At 45.2% G+C, this 21,398-nt stretch overlaps 1 protein-coding gene across 2 annotated transcripts in view; it reads right to left on the bottom strand.

The window, feature by feature from the left end:
* LOC148543364 (dynein axonemal heavy chain 11-like) overlaps positions 1-21,398 on the bottom strand; it is a 361,950-nt gene that overhangs the window by 218,372 nt on the left and 122,180 nt on the right. For both annotated transcript variants that reach the window (XM_088472011.1, XM_088472001.1), the window contains exon 19: positions 10,656-10,798. In XM_088472011.1, coding sequence (XP_088328137.1) covers positions 10,656-10,798 — 143 coding nt within the window. The remainder of the gene's footprint in view (positions 1-10,655; positions 10,799-21,398) is intronic.

A 21,398-nucleotide genomic window follows, 5' to 3' on the forward strand; every position in this document is an offset into this window, starting at 1 on the left:
TGGGGCCTTGCATGCCTACGATGCCTACGCCTGGGACGAGTTTGAGGTTGGTCGTCTTCCGGGAGCAGGGCCAGAACAATTCGCCCCAGATCTATCTGAAATTCAAAGTTCACTATGTAAGGCTTTTGACCCACCCCAAAAGTAAGAAAAAAAAACTTAGCTTTCTGATACCATCCATAGCTGCTTACATGCCGGGGTATTGTCATGATATGTATAAACTGTAAAAAAGGCAACAATGAGACGTCAAAAATGTAAAGGGTTTTTTTTTAGGTAAAAAATTGTTGCAAGCCAACACAGAAAATAACGGAAAAACACATTTGGCCATCGCTGAAAACTACATTGCACACCGTACGTCAAATAGGGTTCAAATGGACCCAAAAAATGGAAAAGGGAAAAGCAAAACTGGATTATATGATGAATAAGCCGTCCAAAATGCGGTAAATTATTCGCAAATGCAAGTCACTACACCAACAGTCCAGAATGCGGTAAATTATTCGCAAATGCAAGTCACTACACCAACAGTCCAAAATGCGGTAAATTATTTGCAAATGCAAGTCACTACACCAACAGTCCAAAATGCGGTAAATTATTCGCAAATGCAAGTCACTACACCAACAGTCCAAAATGCGGTAAATTATTCGCAAATGCAAGTCACTACACCAACAGTCCAAAATGCGGTAAATTATTCGCAAATGCAAGTCACTACACCAACAGTCCAAAATGCGGTAAATTATTCGCAAATGCAAGTCACTACACCAACAGTCCAAAATGCGGTAAATTATTCGCAAATGCAAGTCACTACACCAACAGTCCAAAATGCGGTAAATTATTCGCAAATGCAAGTCACTACACCAACAGTCCAAAATGCGGTAAATTATTCGCAAATGCAAGTCACTACACCAACAGTCCAAAATGCGGTAATTCATTCGCAAATGCAAGACAAAAAATGGACTTACCCAACTCGAATATATAAGATGTCCTCAAAAAACTTCTTTGGGTCCGAAAACAAAAAAAAACTAACAAATATGAAATGAGTGTTAAACAAATTAACTAACCACAAAACAGAAGAATACAACAATTGGCCACAAATTTGAATGCACAAAACTTACCAAATCAGGAAAGGATGTTGAAAAAATGAAAAAAATGCGAACGGAAAAACAAAAGAAATGTAGCAAAAACAAACAAAAAAACAACTCTCCAAATTCCTCCAAACGCAACCAACCAACCAAATCCAAACCACTTCAGCGACAACACTCCAACAACCCCACCTCGAATCCACACACACCAAGCCATAAATAGTGTTTATTTTCCCGCACAAATTAAGGATGAATCATAGGGACGCACAATCAATGATGCGGCCGCAATCTAACGACGCATGTATAAATACGTCACAAAATCACATAGAATTTCTGGATGATTTCATGCTGGAAGCAGAGACATGGCTTCAAACCAGGGAAACAATGGTCAAAATTGCGGCGGTAAGGCCTTCATGCATTTTGTGTCAATGAGTATTTTAAAACATAATATTGTGCAAGTTGTGAAGTGGCTAAATCTGCATATTTACCCAAATAGGTGAGGAGGATGACATGGAAGAGACTGCTGGCCCCAGTCAACCCGCCAAAGCTGCAAAAAAAAAAAGGCAGCCACATTTCACAAGCAAGGAGATGGAGGTTTTGATCCAGAAGTGCGTTGACATCCTGCCCCAGGCAGCCAGGAATATGAGCCAAAGCCAGAAGTGGAGAATGTGGGAGGAGGTCGCCGTTGCTGTCAATAGGGTGGGTGATTATGTCCGTCTAGCCCGGGATGTCAAACGGCGGTAAGTAAACACTTTCCCATCCTATAAACAAACCCCATTGTTAAAAAAAGGATAATGGTTCCAAATTCATTCCACAGATGGGCAGACTTCAAATATCGTCTAAAGCAAAAACTTGCCGACAGGGCTAGGCATGCAAGGGGGACAGGTGGGGGTCCCACCCCTGTGTCATTGGAGTTGACAGACTTAGAAGAGATGGCACAGGGGTGTGTGCAGGCTGTGGAGGTGTTTGGCGTGTCCAACATGGATACGGACATGCCAGACTTTGCGGCTCCTCATGTTGGCCAAGGTAAGTCTTGTGATGTCACCATCTCAGAAATGCTATTGTGCCAATATGTAGATTCTAATGTGAGTCTTTTCTCCAATTTCCTAACAGAGACAGAGGCGGATGAGTCTGCTCCAGAGGGGAGCCTTGGCCGCAGAATTTCTGCTGACTCTGCAGGGGAGGAACCAGTACATCCGGCTGAGGACCCTGCAGAAGCCAGTCCAGGGCGTGCCCCCTCGCAGGCAGTGGGCCTCCTCACAGAACTCAATTTTAAATCGGATTGCCATACGGAGATTCTGCAGAGGATGGACGCCAGTCTGATACGGGTGGCTGAGGCCCTGGAGCAAAATGCTGCGGCCAACGTGACCATTGCTCAGGCCCTGGCGGAAAATACCAGGGCCAACATCCGCATCGCCGATGCCCTGGAGCAGCTCGTTCGCCAGCACATGGTGGAGCCGACCTCCCTTCCTGCCGGAACATCCAGATCCTCCACCTCTGGCACAACATCAGCCAATCCTCCAAATGTGCCTAGCCCTGTGCCTAGTCCAGAGGCCACAACATCTGCCTCTGGACAGGCCAGCCCGATGGCATCCCGGACCCGGTCTGGCGCCCACCCTCACCCATCCAAACGGCCGAGAAAACGGTGACAGCAATGGCGACTTTTCCCACTTTCCTTCTGTGCTTGGCTCATATTCCTTTCTGGTCAAAACTTCCCTCTCCTTTCTTGTGAAATGTTTTTAAATTTTGTATTTACGATTATGTTAGTAGTTATGTTTTTTTTTTTTTTAGTTCAAATATCTTGGCCACAAAAAAAGGCAATACAATATTATGCCAATTTGTTTGTGTGTAAACAATAAATTTTACAAAAAAAACAGACATTGTATTGTGACATTATTGTACAAATGGGTTACATTTAATCCTGGCCTTAAACGCAAAAACTGACCCTCTTATGTTAAAAAAAAGGCCTCTTTAAGGAACGTTTAAAAAAACACATAGCGATGCAAATTCCACAGTAAACCAAAAAAAAGGGGAGCTAATTAAAAGATGATGACATTATTTTTACAATAGGCCATAACCAACAAATTGTAGTCAAAAAAAAAAAAAAAAAATGTACGCTAATTGATTATGTAATCATGACATTAGCAGCTCTGATTTCCACCTGCGTACGCTTTTGTGCTATCCCAATAAACTGCTTTCCAAACACATACCAAGCCGGATTTCAATCCAACACTAATTACTTTACTGACCAGCCACGATTAATCGCAGCACCATCGTGGAGTCCCGGGACGGAGGAGAAGGCCATCGCCAATGTGGTCGAGTAATCCTGACCCTAAGCTGTGCGAGCATTTTGAAGGGAAAGCGGATGTTTCAGTGACGTTTGAGACGGTTCGAACACATTTGACGTTCGCATCTGCTAATGTATGTACGCCCCAAAAACGCTTCGCCACGCCTGCGTTTTGTCATCTCCACCCCCGTCAACACCCAAAAACGCCCTGTTCTGTCAATCACATTTGACATGTCACTTCCTGTACGCTATTTTAGGAACGAGAGAAAAAAAGCTCGCAATTTGCCGTACGCGCATGCGCGGTGTAACCCCGACGCATGCGCGGTTAGTCAACATCGGAACGCAACGAGCGTACTGTTGTTAACGTGCGGCTCTGAATGAGGGCCCAAATCCAAATCCGGCAAAAATGGTCCGGCGCACATCCCTACTTATAACCAGTGCAGAGAAATGATACTAATGATCCCATTTGGATGTATATATCTCTGTTTTTTAATATATATAACAGCTTCACAATGGGTGTAACGGGGGATATCCACTAGGCGATTTTAGCAAGCGATTGCACGATAATGCCATCGTTATCGTGCAATCGCTTGCAAATGGCGCATGCATTGGGCATGTTTTGGTCGGAAGCAACCAGAGATGCGCGTGCACGCTGGTCGCTTCCGACATCTATCATCACCCGTACATGCTGGTCAACCTGACGATCCCGTCAGGTTCAGCATGTGCAGGGATGAGGGATGTGCCGAGGACTGAACGAGTGGACGTTCAGTCTAGGCACATCACTAGATATACAAACGAGAGCACGATTGCAATGTCGTAATCGTGCTCTCGTTTGTATATCTAGTAGTGGATACCCTACATATGATGCAATCAGGGAGATTGCTGGACTCTTCAGGAAGACAGGGAGATTGCTGCTATTTCAGGGAGTCTCCCTGGCAATGAGGGAGAGTTGACAAGTATGGCCATAATGCCATCAACACAACAATTCCATGTGCCACCCTACAACCATAAACACCATGGTACAAAAATAGGAAGTAAACTGCTTTTAAACCATGCGTTGTTTAGTTCTGTAAACTACCTCCAGCCCAGCATGTCTTAAAAATTAAAAACATATGCACAAAATAATGTCTACATTTTAGTGAAAATGAACAAAATCAGTCTGATCTGCAGTAACGATGTTACTTTGCCCAGTAAAAATGTACAAATAAGTTAACATACTAAAACAGGAACAGTGGACTATGTAATTATAACTGTAATTAGCACAACTCAGAACACCTTTGAAGTACAGTACAAAAACTACAAGCAAAATATTATTACTCAAAAAGACAAAACTACAAATGCAAACAATGGCTCAGTGATTAAGAGCACAGACTACAAAGCAATGACAGACTGATTTGATAGAGACGTTTTGAATCCAGTTCTTGTGGCCTTAGCGTATTTGTTCTGTTTCCCCAGAACTGAAATGATATTGTTAGTTTGACTTAATAAATATGTGGTGTAAAATATTGCGTATCATTTTACATTAGACATTACAGTAAATAATATTAGGGTTATCGCAGCAGCTCTGCTTTATATTCCAGTCACTTTCCCAATGTGATAGCTGTAATAAATTACCCACAGACTGCCCAGCAGAGGATGTGCCTACTTCTAAAATGCTATGAAAAGACCTCAATCACTTATTTTTCCGTATGTGATCAGCGGACTCTGTAAGCCGCACTTAAAAGCAGCCACAAGATAAAAACGCTGAAGGCAAGACTTGGGGAGGCTATTATGCCTCCGTCCCCTCCCCCAGATTTCACACACTTTCATGGCTGCATGTGAACTCTGCACACCGACAATGGTTCAAGCTTCAATCCTCAACTTGATCAGTGGGGGAAAAAAAGTGCTAATAGGTGCCCGAGCCACAAAAATAGGGTGTTAGTTACCGCTGCTGTTACAGAAATAGAGACGGTGTACAGAAGTTATCCGGATACTGTATATAATAATAAACCACTGTATACTGTCTAATACACATCAACAAATGAGGCTCACCAGCTCTACAAATAGTAGTAGTTTATCAGTATATAGTGAAAGTCTATTGTAAAGTTCGCGTGTATCAGAACTGAATGAGGGATGCATATAAATATATATATATATATGTTTGTTTTTCCAATCCCACTGCAGATCACCTTGGATACTCTCAGGGAAATTAGAAAACAATGTATAGTATAATACAGCAATAGTAAAGCGACTTAGTGCTCATGAATAATAGTAAAGCGACTTAGTGCTCATAAATAATAGTAAAGCGACTTAGTGCTCATAAGTCTTAAAGCGCATGCCTACCACAGTGCCACTTGTAAAAGTGCTTATCTGAATTACATTGGAAACCATAGAGATGTACCAAGAAATTCCATTGAATTGACTATGTGAAAAAATTTTTTTATCTAGTGTAATACTGTAACAACAACAATCGGGGCGTAAGTTCATACCAGGAGCCTGGAGGCGAGATTGTTGTTTGTGCCCCCTCTCCACTCATGTTCACTACCAACACCATCCAGTTCCAGCAGCACTTGCACGCATTCCCCCAAACCCACATTTACTACCAACACCCCAGCAGCGCCCAGTCACACAGTCTCCTCCCCCTGCATTCACTTCCAACACCCCAGCAGCACCCAGTCACACACTCTCCTCCCCCTGCATTCACTACTAACACCCCTGCAGCACCCAGTCACACACTTTCCTCCCCCTGCATTCACTTCCAACACCCCAGCAGCACCTAGACACTCACTCTCATCCACCTGCATTCACTGCTAACCCCCCGCAGCACCCAGTCACACAGTCTCCTCCCCCTGCATTCACTTCCAACACCCCAGCAGCACCCAGTTACACACTCTCCTCCCCCTGCATTCACTACTAACACCCCTGCAGCACCCAGTCACACACTTTCCTCCCCCTGCATTCACTTCCAACACCCCAGCAGCACCTAGACACTCACTCTCATCCACCTGCATTCACTGCTAACCCCCTGCAGCACCCAGTCACACACTCTCCTTCCCCTACATTCACTTCCAACACACCAGCAACGACCAGTCAAACACTCTCCTCCCCCTGCATTCACTTCCAACACCCCAGCAGCACCCAGTCACACACTCTCCTCCCCCTGCATTCACTACTAACACACCTGCAGCACCCTGTCACACACTATCCTCCCCCTGCATTCACTTCCAACACTTCAGCAGCACCTAGACACTCACTCTCATCCACCTGCATTCACTGCTAACCCCCCGCAGCACCCAGTCACACACTCTCCTTCCCCTGCATTCACTTCTAACACCCCAGCAACGACCAATCACACACTCTTCTCCCCCTGCATTCACTACTAACCCCCAGCAACACCCAGTCACTCACTATCCTCCTCCTGCATTCACTTTCAACACCCCAGCAGCACCTAGACACTCACTCTCATCCACCTGCATTCACTGCTAACCCCCCGCAGCACCCAGTCACACACTCTCCTTCCCCTACATTCACTTCCAACACACCAGCAATGACCAGTCAAACACTCTCCTCCCCCTGCATTCACTTCCAACACCCCAGCAGCACCCAGTCACACACTCTCCTCCCCCTGCATTCACTACTAACACACCTGCAGCACCCTGTCACACACTTTCCTCCCCCTGCATTCACTTCCAACACCTCAGCAGCACCTAGACACTCACTCTCATCCACCTGCATTCACTGCTAACCCCCCGCAGCACCCAGTCACACACTCTCCTTCCCCTGCATTCACTTCCAACACCCCAGCAACGACCAATCACACACTCTTCTCCCCCTGCATTCACTACTAACCCCCAGCAACACCCAGTCACTCACTATCCTCCTCCTGCATTCACTTTCAACACCCCAGCAGCAGTTAGACATTCACTCTCCTCCCTCTGCATTCACTACTAACACCCCCAGCAGCACCCAACAGTCGACCATGCGGTTTTGCATTGACAAGGTAAGTATCCCTAATCCTAACCCTAATTGCTGCCTGACCCTAAGCGTAACCCTAACCTTAAAAATTAAAAACCTATTGTCGACATTCACAATGTCGACATTATGTCATGTCGACATTCTGCCCATGTCGAAATTCTGCATTTCCACATTTTTTATACCGATGTTCTGAACGTATACCTGTGAGACGAGGAGTTGTTTGTGCTGTATAACTTTGCAACCAGTGGCGTAACTAAGGTATTTGGCGCCAATGCAAGGTGAAAAATGGCGCCCCCACAACTGTGTGCACGTGCACGAAAAAGTGGACATGGCCACTGAAAAATGGGTGCATGTCAGCATGACAAGCCAACGTTTCTCATCACTCTGGGAACATTCCTTTCCAGAAGTGCCCCTTATGCAGTGCCCCCCAGTAGTGCCCCTTATGCACTGCGCCCAGTAGTGCTCCTTATACAGTGCCCATTCTCAACTGTTATATGCAATTGCAAATGGCATCACTCACATTGGTTCGCACATGCCCCGTAAGGGTTTTCGAGACTTTGCATGCAAGCGCAGCAGCAATGCATCACTAAACTGAGTAAATATTGGCACTGCATCTAATTAATGCCCACAGTCAACCATACACTCTCCCGTCCCGCTCTGCACTATGGGAGAGACGTCATGCAGTCTCTCCCTTCACCCACTGCGGGAGCCGGAAGGCGGAGCTCATGAGTAAGCTCCAGCCCGACACCGGCCCTGGATGCAGCAGCCAATAAGAGTGTCTGACTCTTATTGGCTGCTGAAACAAACACACCACCACCGGGTAGTACACTCACTGTCAGTGAATGTATTACCTGGCGGCCGTGTGTTTGTTTAGTGCCACAGTCGGACCCAGTGGCGGAGGGGACACCAACGGCCGCAGTTCATGCCGCCGGATCCAACAGCGCCCAGGGCAAGTGCCACTCCTGACTCCCCCAAGATACGCCACTGTTCACAACAGAGGTTTTTGTAGTTTAATTGATGCCTAATAATGTGTTTATTGCACACACAAAAAATTAGCACAAGTTCTATGTAAATGACCATTATGTGTCTGGCGTTAACCAGACGCATGTGCTACTGCTGGCTACCGGTATGCACCTTGGGCTCTGCATTGGATGGAGATAAAGTGGATGGAGATAAAGAGGTCTATGTACTAAGCTTTGGATGGAGATAAAGTACCAACCAATCAGCTCCTGTCATTTTTCAAACACAGCCTGTGACATGGCAGTTAGGAGCTGATTGTCTGGCACCTTATTTCCATCAACGTTATCTCCAGCCAAGGCTTAGTAAATAGTACCAACCAATCAGCTTCTAACTGTCATTTTTCAATCACAGCCAGTAAAGTGACAGTTAGGATCTGATTGGTTGGTACTTTATCTCTCTCCAAGGCTTAGTACATAGACCCCTGAATGTGAGCAAATTGCAAATAAAGCTAAAGAAGATATATAGGGCCTGATTTAGAGATGGTGGGTAATGCAGTTGTGGTCACAGCAACTCTCGCAATAGCGGTTGCGGGAATATGCAAATGCCGCTCTCAGCTTTCCCATTGTGCGGGATGGTGCGATGGAGTGTATGAGTAGTGGGACGCCCACTTTTAGGCTGCATGGTCTGCGCATTTGCGATGGACATTGTAAACACTCCAACAATGATGCAACATCGGTCCCACCATTTGCGGTAACCTAGAGTCTACTCTACTGTAATCCAAGTAAACATGACATCTGAAGCATTGGATTTGCTTTTGATAATGCAACAGCATTCCCAGACACGCCCAGGACACTCCCATAACATGCCCAGGACGCTCCCAGACATGCCAAGGACACTCTCATAACATGCCCAGAACACTTCCGTAACATGCCCAGGACACTCCCATAACATGCCCAGGACACTCCCAGACATGCCCAGGACATTCCCAGACATGCCCAGGACACTCTCATAACACGCCCAAGACACTCCCAGACACACCCAGGACATTCCCAGGACACTCCCATAACACACCCATGATACTCCCATAACACGCCCCAGGACACTCCCAGACATATCCAGGACACTCCCAGACATATCCAGGACACTCCCAGACATGCCTAGGACACTCCCATAACACCCAGGACACTCCCAGACATGCCCAGGACACTCCCAGACATGCCTAGGACACTCCCATAACACACCCAGGACACTCCCATAACACACTTAGGACACTCCCATAACACACCCAGGACAGTCCCAGACATGCCCAGGACACTCCCATAACATGCCCACGACACTCCCAGACATGCCCAGGACACTCCCTGATATGCCTAGGACACTCCCATAACACACCCAGGACACTCCCATAACACACTTAGGACACTCCCATAACACACCCAGGACAGTCCCAGACATGCCCAGGACACTCCCATAACATGCCCACGACACTCCCAGACATGCCCAGGACACTCCCATAACACAACCAGGACACTCCCAGACATGACCAGGACATTCCCAGACACACCCAGGACACTCCCATAACATGCCCAGGACACTCCCATAACACGCCCATGAAACGGCCCCTTTTTGCGATCACTATAGGTCACCTCCCAGTCCACCCTGAAACGCCCAGAGATTGAAAACCCTTTCTCAACTGTTAATGATTCCGTTTGCAATTGCAAACGGCATCACTCACACTGGTTCGTACATGCGCAGTAAGGATTTTCGAGACTTTGCGCGCAAGCGCAGTAGCAAAGCATCACTCAACTGAGTAAATATCTACACTGTATCTAATTAATGCCCACAGTCATCCATACACTCAAATAAATGTCACTTTAAAGTTTTGTTTCCAAACTAATTCTGGAATTTTTTTTATCATGCCATGAAAAATACCACCCAAAAAATGTTCACCCTTCCAAGGCTTGCAGCGAAAACGACAGAACCATTACATCCTAGGAGGACCAATATGCATAAATAATGACAGCATTATAGTTTAGATGCATATATGGGAACAGACGGGCGGTCAGATATTTTTGTAGGGAACATTGTAACTTCTCAACACACAATACACATCTTCTTATCATTCACTAACAGCGGTCCAACTGAAACAACAGCAATAAATTCTGAAGCACAATAGGTCGTGTTTTTCTATAGAAAGCAAAAAAAGAAATAGCACGCAGAGTGGGATTATTTTTTTTTAATCTGTGATAATGTTTAAAGGATAATAAAAGAAAGTAACACAATATATCATTACGATATCAGAATGAAGTGGATTACGGCTTCCAAAAAAGGTGCGTTTTCTTGAATTCTCATTTCTGATTTCATTATTTTATACTCACCTTTAGCTGTCGACGGATTCTGTCAATAAAGAACTGCCAGCAGTTTACCCTGGAGTCTGGGTGGCCAAGAGCTCGGAGCTCCATCCGAGCAGAAGATACGATACTGTCCATCTCCTCTTCACTAAAAAGATCGGGGATATCACCTGCATGTAACCAAAACAGACAGAATGGATGGGAAGTTCTGTTTAAGTCACTTCACCTTTGTCTTTATTATTCTTATTAACGACATAACAAGCAAGAAAAACAGTAAGTAATGCGGGACTAAAGGTGCCTACACACTTGGCGATGTGCTCACGATCCGACATCGTGTCCGATTTCCCCTTGAACTCTCCCCAGCAGCTCCCCGGCAGTTGTGGGCACGATTTGGTGTTAAAACTGTCCAATGTGACAAACGATCTATCGTACCTCCTAATTATTCTAGTGCATCGTGACTGAGATTGTCAGATCTGCCCTACAGCATGGCAGATCTAAAGATGCGATGTACGACCTGCGGGGACGCACATTGACATCGCGATCGTGAGTGGACACTCACGATTTGGGCATATTTTACACGATTTGTCATCACGATGCGTCAGAATCGGGCAAATCGTGTAAAATATCGCTAAGCTTGTAGGCACCTTCACCTCTACCGCCCGATTCCCTGTTCTGCAGACGCCAAACCAATCCGTAAAAAAAGTCGTATCAGAGGACATCTGTGATTGGCTATCCGTCAACCTGTTAAAATTCCCTGACTCACTGGGTCGGAATCGGGGACTCAAGATTGTCTGATAGGTTGGATTTCTCCGATCCTCTGATCCTGGCGTCGGCAGAAAGGGGAATTACCCTGATACAAGCTAGATAAATGGGCACCATAAGAATAACACCAATCACAAATCCTATATTTGTATCATAATATCCTTACAGTTTCAGCATATCGTAAAAATGCCAATTAGTGTGGGTAAGTTACTGTCTTACACCTGTACTCAGTATCGAACTAAGGCTTCATCTTCCCACCAGAATAGCTATATAATAATTTAATGACTGCAGGTAAATTCTCCTCCATACCGGCCTGTGGGGCAGGGGCCAATCATCTCATACCCAGTGAAATTCATCCACCTTGTACTCTAGTATGCATAACAGTTTTAAGTTTGTGCTATAAAATAATTTTTAACCGCTGGCGTAAGTCTAGTAATTCACCTGCTGATATACAAGATCCATTTCCTCTTGCCTATGACTCAGAATAAGGACCAATATGCATAAAAAGTTTTTTGGGAACTTTTCCCATGACATTTAATAACGTAATAATAGTTATTTCCAGAGTACAGTTCGACAGTCCCACCAGCTAAGTTTCAGAGTTCCAGGTGCTCCAATATTAGGGAGAAAAATGCCCAGGTAAGGAACAAGCGGGTGGCTGCACCGTAACCTAAAATCTAAGAATATAAATATCTGCCTGTGTGGAGGGATCCTAATCGCTAATGTCGTCTTTGCTTTCTTAACATTCACAAATTAGCCAACTCCGCGGATTTGGATGGATGCTTCAAAAGGTTGAGAATTCTAAACATAGGTTTTGTTAATGTCAGCCAGATGTTGTCTGTACATTGTACTTTATTCAGTCTATGTTCCAGTAAGACTCTATTTTTATTTTTTATGTTTTGAGTTATGTTCTCCATTGAGGGTCTGTACTTTCATCAGGTTAGAGAGGGGCCTCCGGTAACTTATCTCTAGTCCTACTCTGTACATTTCCTGCCACTGCTCATGTATTCATACAGTCTATTCATCCTGTCTGAGCTGTTGTCTTACTAGTAAAATGGAAGACGTCTTTTATACGGTAAGGTGCAATTATTTATTATTTTAGTTAAGGATGATTATGCAATTAGAAAACATGTGTATGTACTGTATATATGAGAACAGCAAGTAAATTACAAATTTACATTATATAGAGAAAACAGGCATAAACATGATGAAGTATAAATTTTTGCTTATATAACTAAAGGAGCGTACACACTAGACGATATGCTCCCTGAGCGACAGGGGCGCATCTACCCATTGGCCAGGATGGCACTCACCAGGGGCGCCGACCAAAGGGGGGGCGCCACCCGGCAGTGCCACCAGTAGCCAAAGGGTGGACAAGTCCCTCGGCCCCACACGTGTAGGGCAGACCACAGTGAGAGCGGTCTTCCCTACACAGTTTACAAACACGCAGCCGCCAGCGGCAGCTGTGTGTTTGTAATAGCAGCCAGCTAATGAGAGTCTGCCTGACTCTCATTAACTGCTGCGTCGTCCGTGGGGGGAGCCGGGTGGAGCTCACTAATGAGCTCCGTCTTCCGGCTCCCTCTGCAGCATGTGACGGGAGAGACGTCATGACATATGATGTCTCTCCCATGCAGGAGAAGAGTGGGCGTGACTGAGCGGATAGCGGCGGTCGTGTCAGGAGCGAGGATCAGGTAAGTTTTTCTTTCTTTGTGTGTGTAGGGGGGCACTACTGGGGGCAATTTATGGGGGGGGTGCTCACTACAGGGGGCTCTGTATAGGGGTGGCCTCTACTGGGGGCACTCTATAGGGCTGGCCACTACTGGGAGCACTGAAATATGGGGTGGCCGCTACTGGGGCACTTTATGGGGGGGGTGCCTGCTACTGGGCGCTCTGTATATGGGTGGCCACTACTGGGGACAATTTAGGGGGGTGGCCACTACTGGGGGCACTGTATAGGGGTGGCCACTACTGGGGGCACTCTATAGGGGTGGCCACTAATGGGGGCACTCTATAGGGGTGGCCACTAATGGGGGCACTGTATAGGGGAGGCCACTACTGGGGGCACTCTATAGGGGTGGCCACTACTGGGGGCACTGAAATAAGGGGTGGCCGCTACTGGGGGCACTTTATGGGGGGGTGCCTGCTACTGGGGGCTCTGTATATGGGTGGCCACTACTGGGGATGATTTAGGGGGGTGGCCTCTACTGGGGGCACTCAATAGGGGTGGCCACTACTGGGGGCACTGAAATAGGGGGTGGCCGCTACTGGGGCACTTTATGGGGGGGGTGCCTGCTACCTGGGGCTCTGTATATGGGTGGCCACTACTGGGGACAATTTAAGGGGGCGGCCACTACTGGGGGCACTGTATAGGGGTGGCCACTACTGGGGGCACTGTATAGGGGTGGCCACTATTGGGGGTAATTTAGGGGGGTGGCCACTACTGGTGGCACTGTAAAGGGGGGACTACTACTGGGGGCATGTATAGGGGGGGCTACTAATGGGGGCAATGCAGCATAGGGGGATTGCTACTGGAGGGTTACTACTGTGGGCACTGCATTGGGGGGGCGCCAGTCCATTACATTGCCAGGGGCGCTTGGATCCCTAGATACACCCCTGCTGAGCGATATCATCTAGTGTGTCCCCGGCAGGTTGTGCTCAATGTCGTTCATGACATTGAGCACACCCGCTGAACGATATCATTAACAATATCGTTCAGCACCGGGCTCTCTCCCCCATTCCCCAACATGCAGCAACCTGACAACATCGTCAGGTTGGCCTGCATGTTTACTCAATTAACGATAATGATGAACGACCCGCGGGAACGCGCGTCGTCATTATCGTTCATCGTTTTGATGTTAAAAATGGACGATAAAGTGGACGATTGAACGATAACGATATCATTATCGTTCAGTCGTCCACTTTAATCGCCCAGTGTGTACGCACCTTAACTCAATCAATCAATCTTCCCATCAATAAATCTTTCAATTTACCACAATATTTTTTTCTTAGTTCCTCATAGTATCTGGTATCCAAATATGTGTACATACTAACAGGTATACTTTATTTTATACATTTATTTTCACCTTTTTGTTAAAAATCTCCACCCAAACGGCAGACACTGCAGTTGAAGAAAAACGCAGGTGTTTTATTCAACGTTTTGGGGATAACAACCCCTTGGTCAGGTGAAGAGATAGAGGAGGCAAGAAAGATACAGAGTGGCTGGAGAGAAAGAGGGGAATAAAAAAAGAGACAATGAAGAGAGAAAGAGGGGGGAGGGTATAAGAGGGAGAGCTAGAGGATGAAGGAGAGAAACTTGGGAAGAGACAGAGTGGGAAGAGAAATATGGAGTAAGGGGGAGAGAGAGGAGAAGGAAAAGAGCAGGTGGCAGCGCTGAAGAGAGAAACAGGAGTATATAGAGTGCAAAGGGATGTAGTGATGAGACTGTCGTCCGACCGTGGAATCCCGCCAAGGGATGTAACATAGGCGTCGGAATACTGTCACCTACTGTATGTTAATCCCAACGCCGGAACGCCGAGGACGCCAGCCCGAACGAAGGTAAGTCCGGGGCGCCCTTAGCGTTAGCCGCAGAGGGGGAGGGTTAGTATTAGGGAGTCTAGCGGGGTTAGCGTTAGGTTTGGGGGGGGAGAGATTAGGTTTAGGCACCCCTAGGAGGGAGAGTTAGGTTTAGCCACCACCGGGGGGGGAGGTAAGATTGAGGCCCCCCCCCCCGGGAGGGTTAGGTTTAGGGTGCGGAGAGGGAGTATTAAGTTTTGGCACCCGTGGGGGGGAGGTTAGGGTTAGGCACCCCTGGGGGGGAGGTTAGGGTTAGGCACCAGTAAAGGAGGGTTAGGGGGGGATAAGGGAGGGTTAGTATACTTACCTACTCCAGTCGGGATCTCCTCATGTGGGGCATCCGCCGGCATTTCTATCCCATTACGAGTGAAAGGCTGCAGGGATAATAGCTAGTACAATATAAGATGACTTTGGGGGAATTGTCTCAAACCTTCGAGAGAGATGATCAAATTGAGAAGTTGCCCATAGCAACCAATCATTTCTGTAATTTTGTAGACTGTGCTAGATGAATTTGACACATCCCTTTTTATTTTAACTCCTTGAACGCCGCACAACACAATTTTTTTTATTAGAGATTATTGTATTTTAGTGAAAACCCTGTTAAGTTATAGGAAATCCTGATATTTCTCATCCAGTTTTCCAAACTATTTGACCAAGGCGGTATGCATGACCCGGTGACGCTTCTGGCATTGTTGTCATATTTATTTGATATATCTTCTAAAGGTTGTTTAAAATACCTGATGCTATGTTATTACAGATACTGTAGGTTCCTCTTTCCTTGATAAAATAAATTGATTATCACTGAGATTACGTGTAATGTGAGACCTTTCTGAAAGACTAGAGTGGTCCCCAGTGCAGCCACTGATGTATCAAGTTGCCCATTATTGCCGTATTGTCTCTAAAAAGGTCTGTTTTTCTCCTTAAGAAATATTTTCGTCAGAATTATTATATTTTTGGATCCAGTCTCCTAATTCACTTGGATTAGAATACTGAAGCTAGGCAGTAAATTATTATAAAGCAGCACAAATTACACGTGTTTATATTTTATGACCAAGATGCAGTGCAAATATTTGATTTCATTTTTATTTTACTGTGTGGAACACAGAAGGAATAATTTGATAAGCCTGTAAGAATTTAAGGTCTTTGTGTTTTTTTAATACATTTAAGGTGCAGAGTTTTGGGGCCGAATTGCTGGTTTATAGTAGTGATTTCCTGGTTGGGATGTCTCTTGCCTCTTCCCACCATCCCTTCTGCTTATTGTGGTTGTTGGCTTTATTATTTTGCGGGAAAGAACGGTAACAGAGGCGGACTTGCTATAGGTCTTGAGGTACTCTCCCTGCCAAAACACAAGTTTAGGCTGATTCTACCCTTCTAAGGTCAGCGATACCACTGGTACCGGTGGGCTTTTTTGTGTGTCATTGGCAGAGGAGTTTGGATACCTTAAGTTGTTGGCAATGGGCTGGCAGTTGGTCCCTAAAAAGGCATTGAGTTGCTGGCAATGAGCTGGCCATTGGCCTCCATCTAAGCCTTTAGTTGTTAGCGATGGCCTGACAGTTGACCCCATCTTAGCCTTAAGTTGATGGTGATGGGCTGGCGGTTGGTCCCATCTAAGCCTTCATTTGTTGGCGATGGACTGGCAGTTGGCCCCATCTAGACCTTCAGTTGTTGAGGATGGGCTGGCAGTTGGTCTGCATCTACACCTTTTTGTTGGAGTATTTGGGCAAGATGGCGATACTGTGTGTAAGGACCATTCTTTCTTTGCCACCATACTTTTCCCACCTTTCCATGTCTTTATTGTAGATAAGTTTTTCCTCTCACCTGCTGTAGAAAATTAGGCTGACATGCCAATAGGAAGTTTATTAACTCACTAGTTAACGCAAATGAGTTTGTTATCCTACGTGGCTACTGCTAAGACAGACACATCAAATGATGCACACTACAGTCTGCTTCACCCGTATGAATGCTCACTGAGCTTGCCGTTTTGCGTAAGACTGTTCAGCTATAATTTTCTTAAAAAACAAAACAAGCCAACATATACCATTCAAACTTCCAAAGCAGTGTGTCTGTGAACTCTACAACACTACAACATGCTCTCCTATGTAATACTGAAATGCTTTTTAAGGATTGGCTTTATTCGTTTGATGAATTTTACTAGCTGTGCCTTTAATTGTAAATATTTTAAATAATAGAGGAGGTAAGTGATCACAGTCTTCTTGCGGAACAAGTGAAGATAAAACCCAATTTAAAAAATAAATAAATTCATAATAAACCGAATTATTGCTGATTGCAACTCATTATATTAAGCAGCTTGTTTGTCTTGTGTCACGGAGGTGACTCAACAGCTCCCTATTACAAATATGCACAAATGACCTTTCACACTTGCTGATGAAGCCTATTCAAGCCCCAATGCCCTATACTCATTTAAGATGTGTTATTTCTGAACTGTTTTGATCATTAACGTATTTATAAGATTTTTTTTTTCTTCCTATTTCCTCATTCCTGGTCTCCATTATTTAAAGGCGCAGATAATCTGGGAGATTATCATTAGCCTCTATTAATAACTTTCAGTTTCATGAATAGCATGCCAAAATTATGCCCCCCCTCCCCCCACACACATAAAAAGATAAAATAATATAATTAAAATTATGTATGATTTCTTTTTCCATTTCAATATTTAACTCCCCCCCCAAAAAAAAAATATATATATATATTTGCACTGTTACAGTGACAATTCATTTTTGTTATTTTAGTATAATTGCAATTTTCAAAACCTTTATAAGGGCAGTAGTGAATTATTTCCAAATATAAAGTAAAACATATAATTAAAACATAAAACCAAAAATATTTAATTTCAAAACTTTTCAATAAGTTTGGAGAATTATAGGTAACAAGTGTACAACCTCATCCAGGCTTTGTGTCCCCAATGGTAACATAATTTTTATTAAGGTAGATATTATGAGCACAACAGTGGGCCTGTTTCAGCAAGGAACGCAGTTGCTCTTACGCACGCCATGGGCCGATTGTTGCAATCTGCGCATGCATGTCAGTGCGCGTGCGCAAACTAGTCACTGCAAACGGGACTGCGATCGCAGTGACCACGCAGACCCATCGCAGAGTGATTGACAGGAAGTGCCGTTTGTAGCTGGTGACTGGGGGGGGGTGTCGTGCGAATGCAGGCAAGCCAGTGCGTTTCAACGGCGTAGCAGGGGCGTGCATATATTAGCCACTGCGAAACCACACGCAGCCTGAAGCCTCATAGTGTGCGCTGAAGTAAGCAATTTCTGAGTGAGCTCTGACCTGCCTTAACTGTGCGTGAGGCTTCCATGGTACTCGATTGTACCGATGTTTTTGCAGTCTTGCTAAACATTCCGTATGTGCGTATAGGTGAAGTGGGCGTCCTTATGTAGTGCCGCGACGGCATTGCGATCGCTATGGATTAGCATCAATGTGTAGTAAACTGCGTGCATACGCTATATTACGCTCCGTAGTGAATCAAGGAAATCACAATAAGTGTGAGACATATACACCTAATATTAATAATAGGTTTGATTTGCGCACTTATTCACCAATGTCCAAGTGAAAGACAAAAAAGACTTCCGGCACAGAAAATATTCCTTAAATATACTGTGTATAGTCACCAATTGAGGAAGCTGTGGCAGGTGCCCCGTGGACGGGTCCCCGGTATTCCCCAGTAGGATATGCTTCCCGGCATTTTGAAAAAAAACCCTGGGAGAGGGGAAACAAGCGTCAAGGTTGTACATTGTGGACGGCTCTGTTTGTTCATTTGCCTTTTGCCACTTGAATACACAATTGTGTGGACATTAGCTGCATTGTTGACCTCCCAGGTGGGATCTACACAGCGTTAGCACGATGGGAGCCGCAGGAGGGAGTTTCCTACTACACTACTTTGCTGTTTGTCGGCCCTTTGTAGATGCTTGACATGCTGTGCTGGGCAGCATATCCTAGCATTTATTTACATGGCTGGGTCGGGAGCTGCAGGTGCGGCACAACCATAAGTTAAACACCGGAGCCCAAAACAAGCCAGGATTTGTCACCACCGTGCAAGGTACATAGGAGACTCGCTGCAGGAACCCACAAGCATTACGGAGCTTGAATATTGGGGAATCTCCTACGGGGCACCTGCCACAGCTTCCTCAATTGGTCACTATACACAGTATATTTAAGGAATATTTTCTGTGCCGGAAGTCTTTTTTTGTCTTTCACTTGGACACTGGTGAATAAGTGCATGAATCAAACCTATTATTAATATTAGAAATCATTTATATTTCTCACACTTATTGTGATTTCCCTTGTGCTCCAGTTACATTGTAGCACTTCCAACCAAAGTTAGGAGATATGGCAACAGTATTTATTGTCTGTTCATATGTTTTTATAAGGTGGACTGCAGTTCATATGGAATCGGTATGATTCACCGCCGGACCCATGCCAGGTGGTTGGAATCCCGACAGCGGCATCCCGGCAGAGGAGGAAATCCCAATCGTCCCCAGGTAAGTATATACTAACCTATTTCTACCCCCTAACCCTAACCCTCCCTTAGGGGTGCCTAACCCTAACCTTCCCCCCCAGTGCCTAACCCTAATCCCTCCTCTAAGTACCTAAACCTAACCCCCCCTTCCCCGCCGCCTAAACCTAAGTCCCCCGAGGGGGGTGCCTAACCCTAAGTCCCCCCCTGGGGGTGCCTAATGCTAACCCACCTTCCTAGCGTAAACCTAACCTCCCTGGGGGTGCCTAACCATAAGTCCCCCCCCGGGAACCCTAAACCTAACCCTCCTCCCCCCTGTTGGCATAGCAACGCCTGTCTTTAGACCCTTGCCAGGATATGACAGTTGGGAAGCCGGCTGCATACCGTTCATATGTATGTTGAATACATTTTTAGATTGTTTATAATAACAGCCATGGGGATTTTTGTATAGATAGACACTAGTGCAGACACTATTTATATTTCAATAAAGTGAGGTCTATATTGAAGGTGTCAAGACAGTTGCATGGAAATTCAAAAAGTGCAAAAAATTCCAAAGGGCACATAATAAATAGAGCACAGAAATTCCTTTATGTCTCATTAAATACACTAAGGTCTCAGCTGCAGCCACTACAACCACTATAGTTATGGATTTTGTGTAATAGAAAACTATTATTTCTTCTTCCTAGTATTGTATCCTCAGTGGATTAAAGATATCATTCCTGTTAAGATCACCCAATAACAAGAATCATACTTTTTGAAATTATATTGACTTACAAAATTCTAATATCAATCAAGATTGCCAACAACAAAAATAGCCTTCAAGTCTCTACCCATAGTCAGATCTGTGATGTAGAGCAGATGAGTCCCAGCCAATAGGAAACCATCAGTGGAACCTTGCATTATACTGGGAACTGAAAGCAACCTTAACTGAAAGTTGGTGGCAATGGATATGCGTTTCCTAACCGCAGGGCGAGATATACAATAGGGTCGATAGGACTACAGCCCCAGGCCACCACATGAAAATAGGCCCATCACCATGACAGCATGATGATGACCAGCTGCCAAGTTGACCACACGGCCGGTCATAAATCATAAGTATTAAAATTGTATTTAAATTTTATTCACAAGATGATGTAATTTTTCTACTTTTACATATCTATGGGCATATTTATCAAACAATATTTGCAGGATATCCTCCGAAAACACCTGTTTTTGGGAGCTACTTGTAAACATAAAGGAATGTAAAGTGTTCCGGAGCTTGGCCCTGGCAGCTTACATGATTTTCAGATGCATTAGCCATTGTAAGCCGTAGGGATCCGTAGGAGTAAAGTGATCACACTTCTTACACATTACAGAGTCGTGGACCCTGCATGTGTTTTTTGATACATCCCGGCAACCCTTAATTTCTTACTGCGGCAATAAGAAATGATAATTATCGGGACCAAGTCCCATTCATTAATGGATATGCCCCTTAGGGAGACATTGGGGCTGACAGTGTCGGGGTTGTACATGCCCACATAACACTGGCCACACCCACACTGCACTGGCCACACCTCCTTCACTACTCACAATAGGCCCTTCATCATATTCAGCCTCAGGCCCATGTGGTCCCTAATCTGGTTCTGTTTAACAAGACAACTACCACATTACTCCTTGTTATTGCACCAAGTAGACCATATGATGTAACCCTACACTTTCAGTAACATAAGGGACAATGGGGCCTATTCATCATCAGTAAAATGGCCTGTTACACAATACTAGATGCTAGTTTCCGCATATTTTATGTAATGGGCCATTCATTATAAGGGATCCGATAGGGCCACCTGATATTCAACAAACTCCGAACACTTAAAGTTTTTAGAATTTGCTTGTGAGAACAAACGCCATCTCCAGATGGCCCTGGTTCTTTGAGCGCCGATCCTTCCTATGGGTAGGAGGTCCGGGGTTGCAATGAG

The sequence above is a fragment of the Taudactylus pleione genome, unplaced genomic scaffold (genome assembly GCF_031769625.1).
Source record: "Taudactylus pleione unplaced genomic scaffold, aTauple2 ptg000004l, whole genome shotgun sequence".
NCBI classification, from domain to species: Eukaryota; Metazoa; Chordata; class Amphibia; order Anura; family Myobatrachidae; genus Taudactylus; species Taudactylus pleione.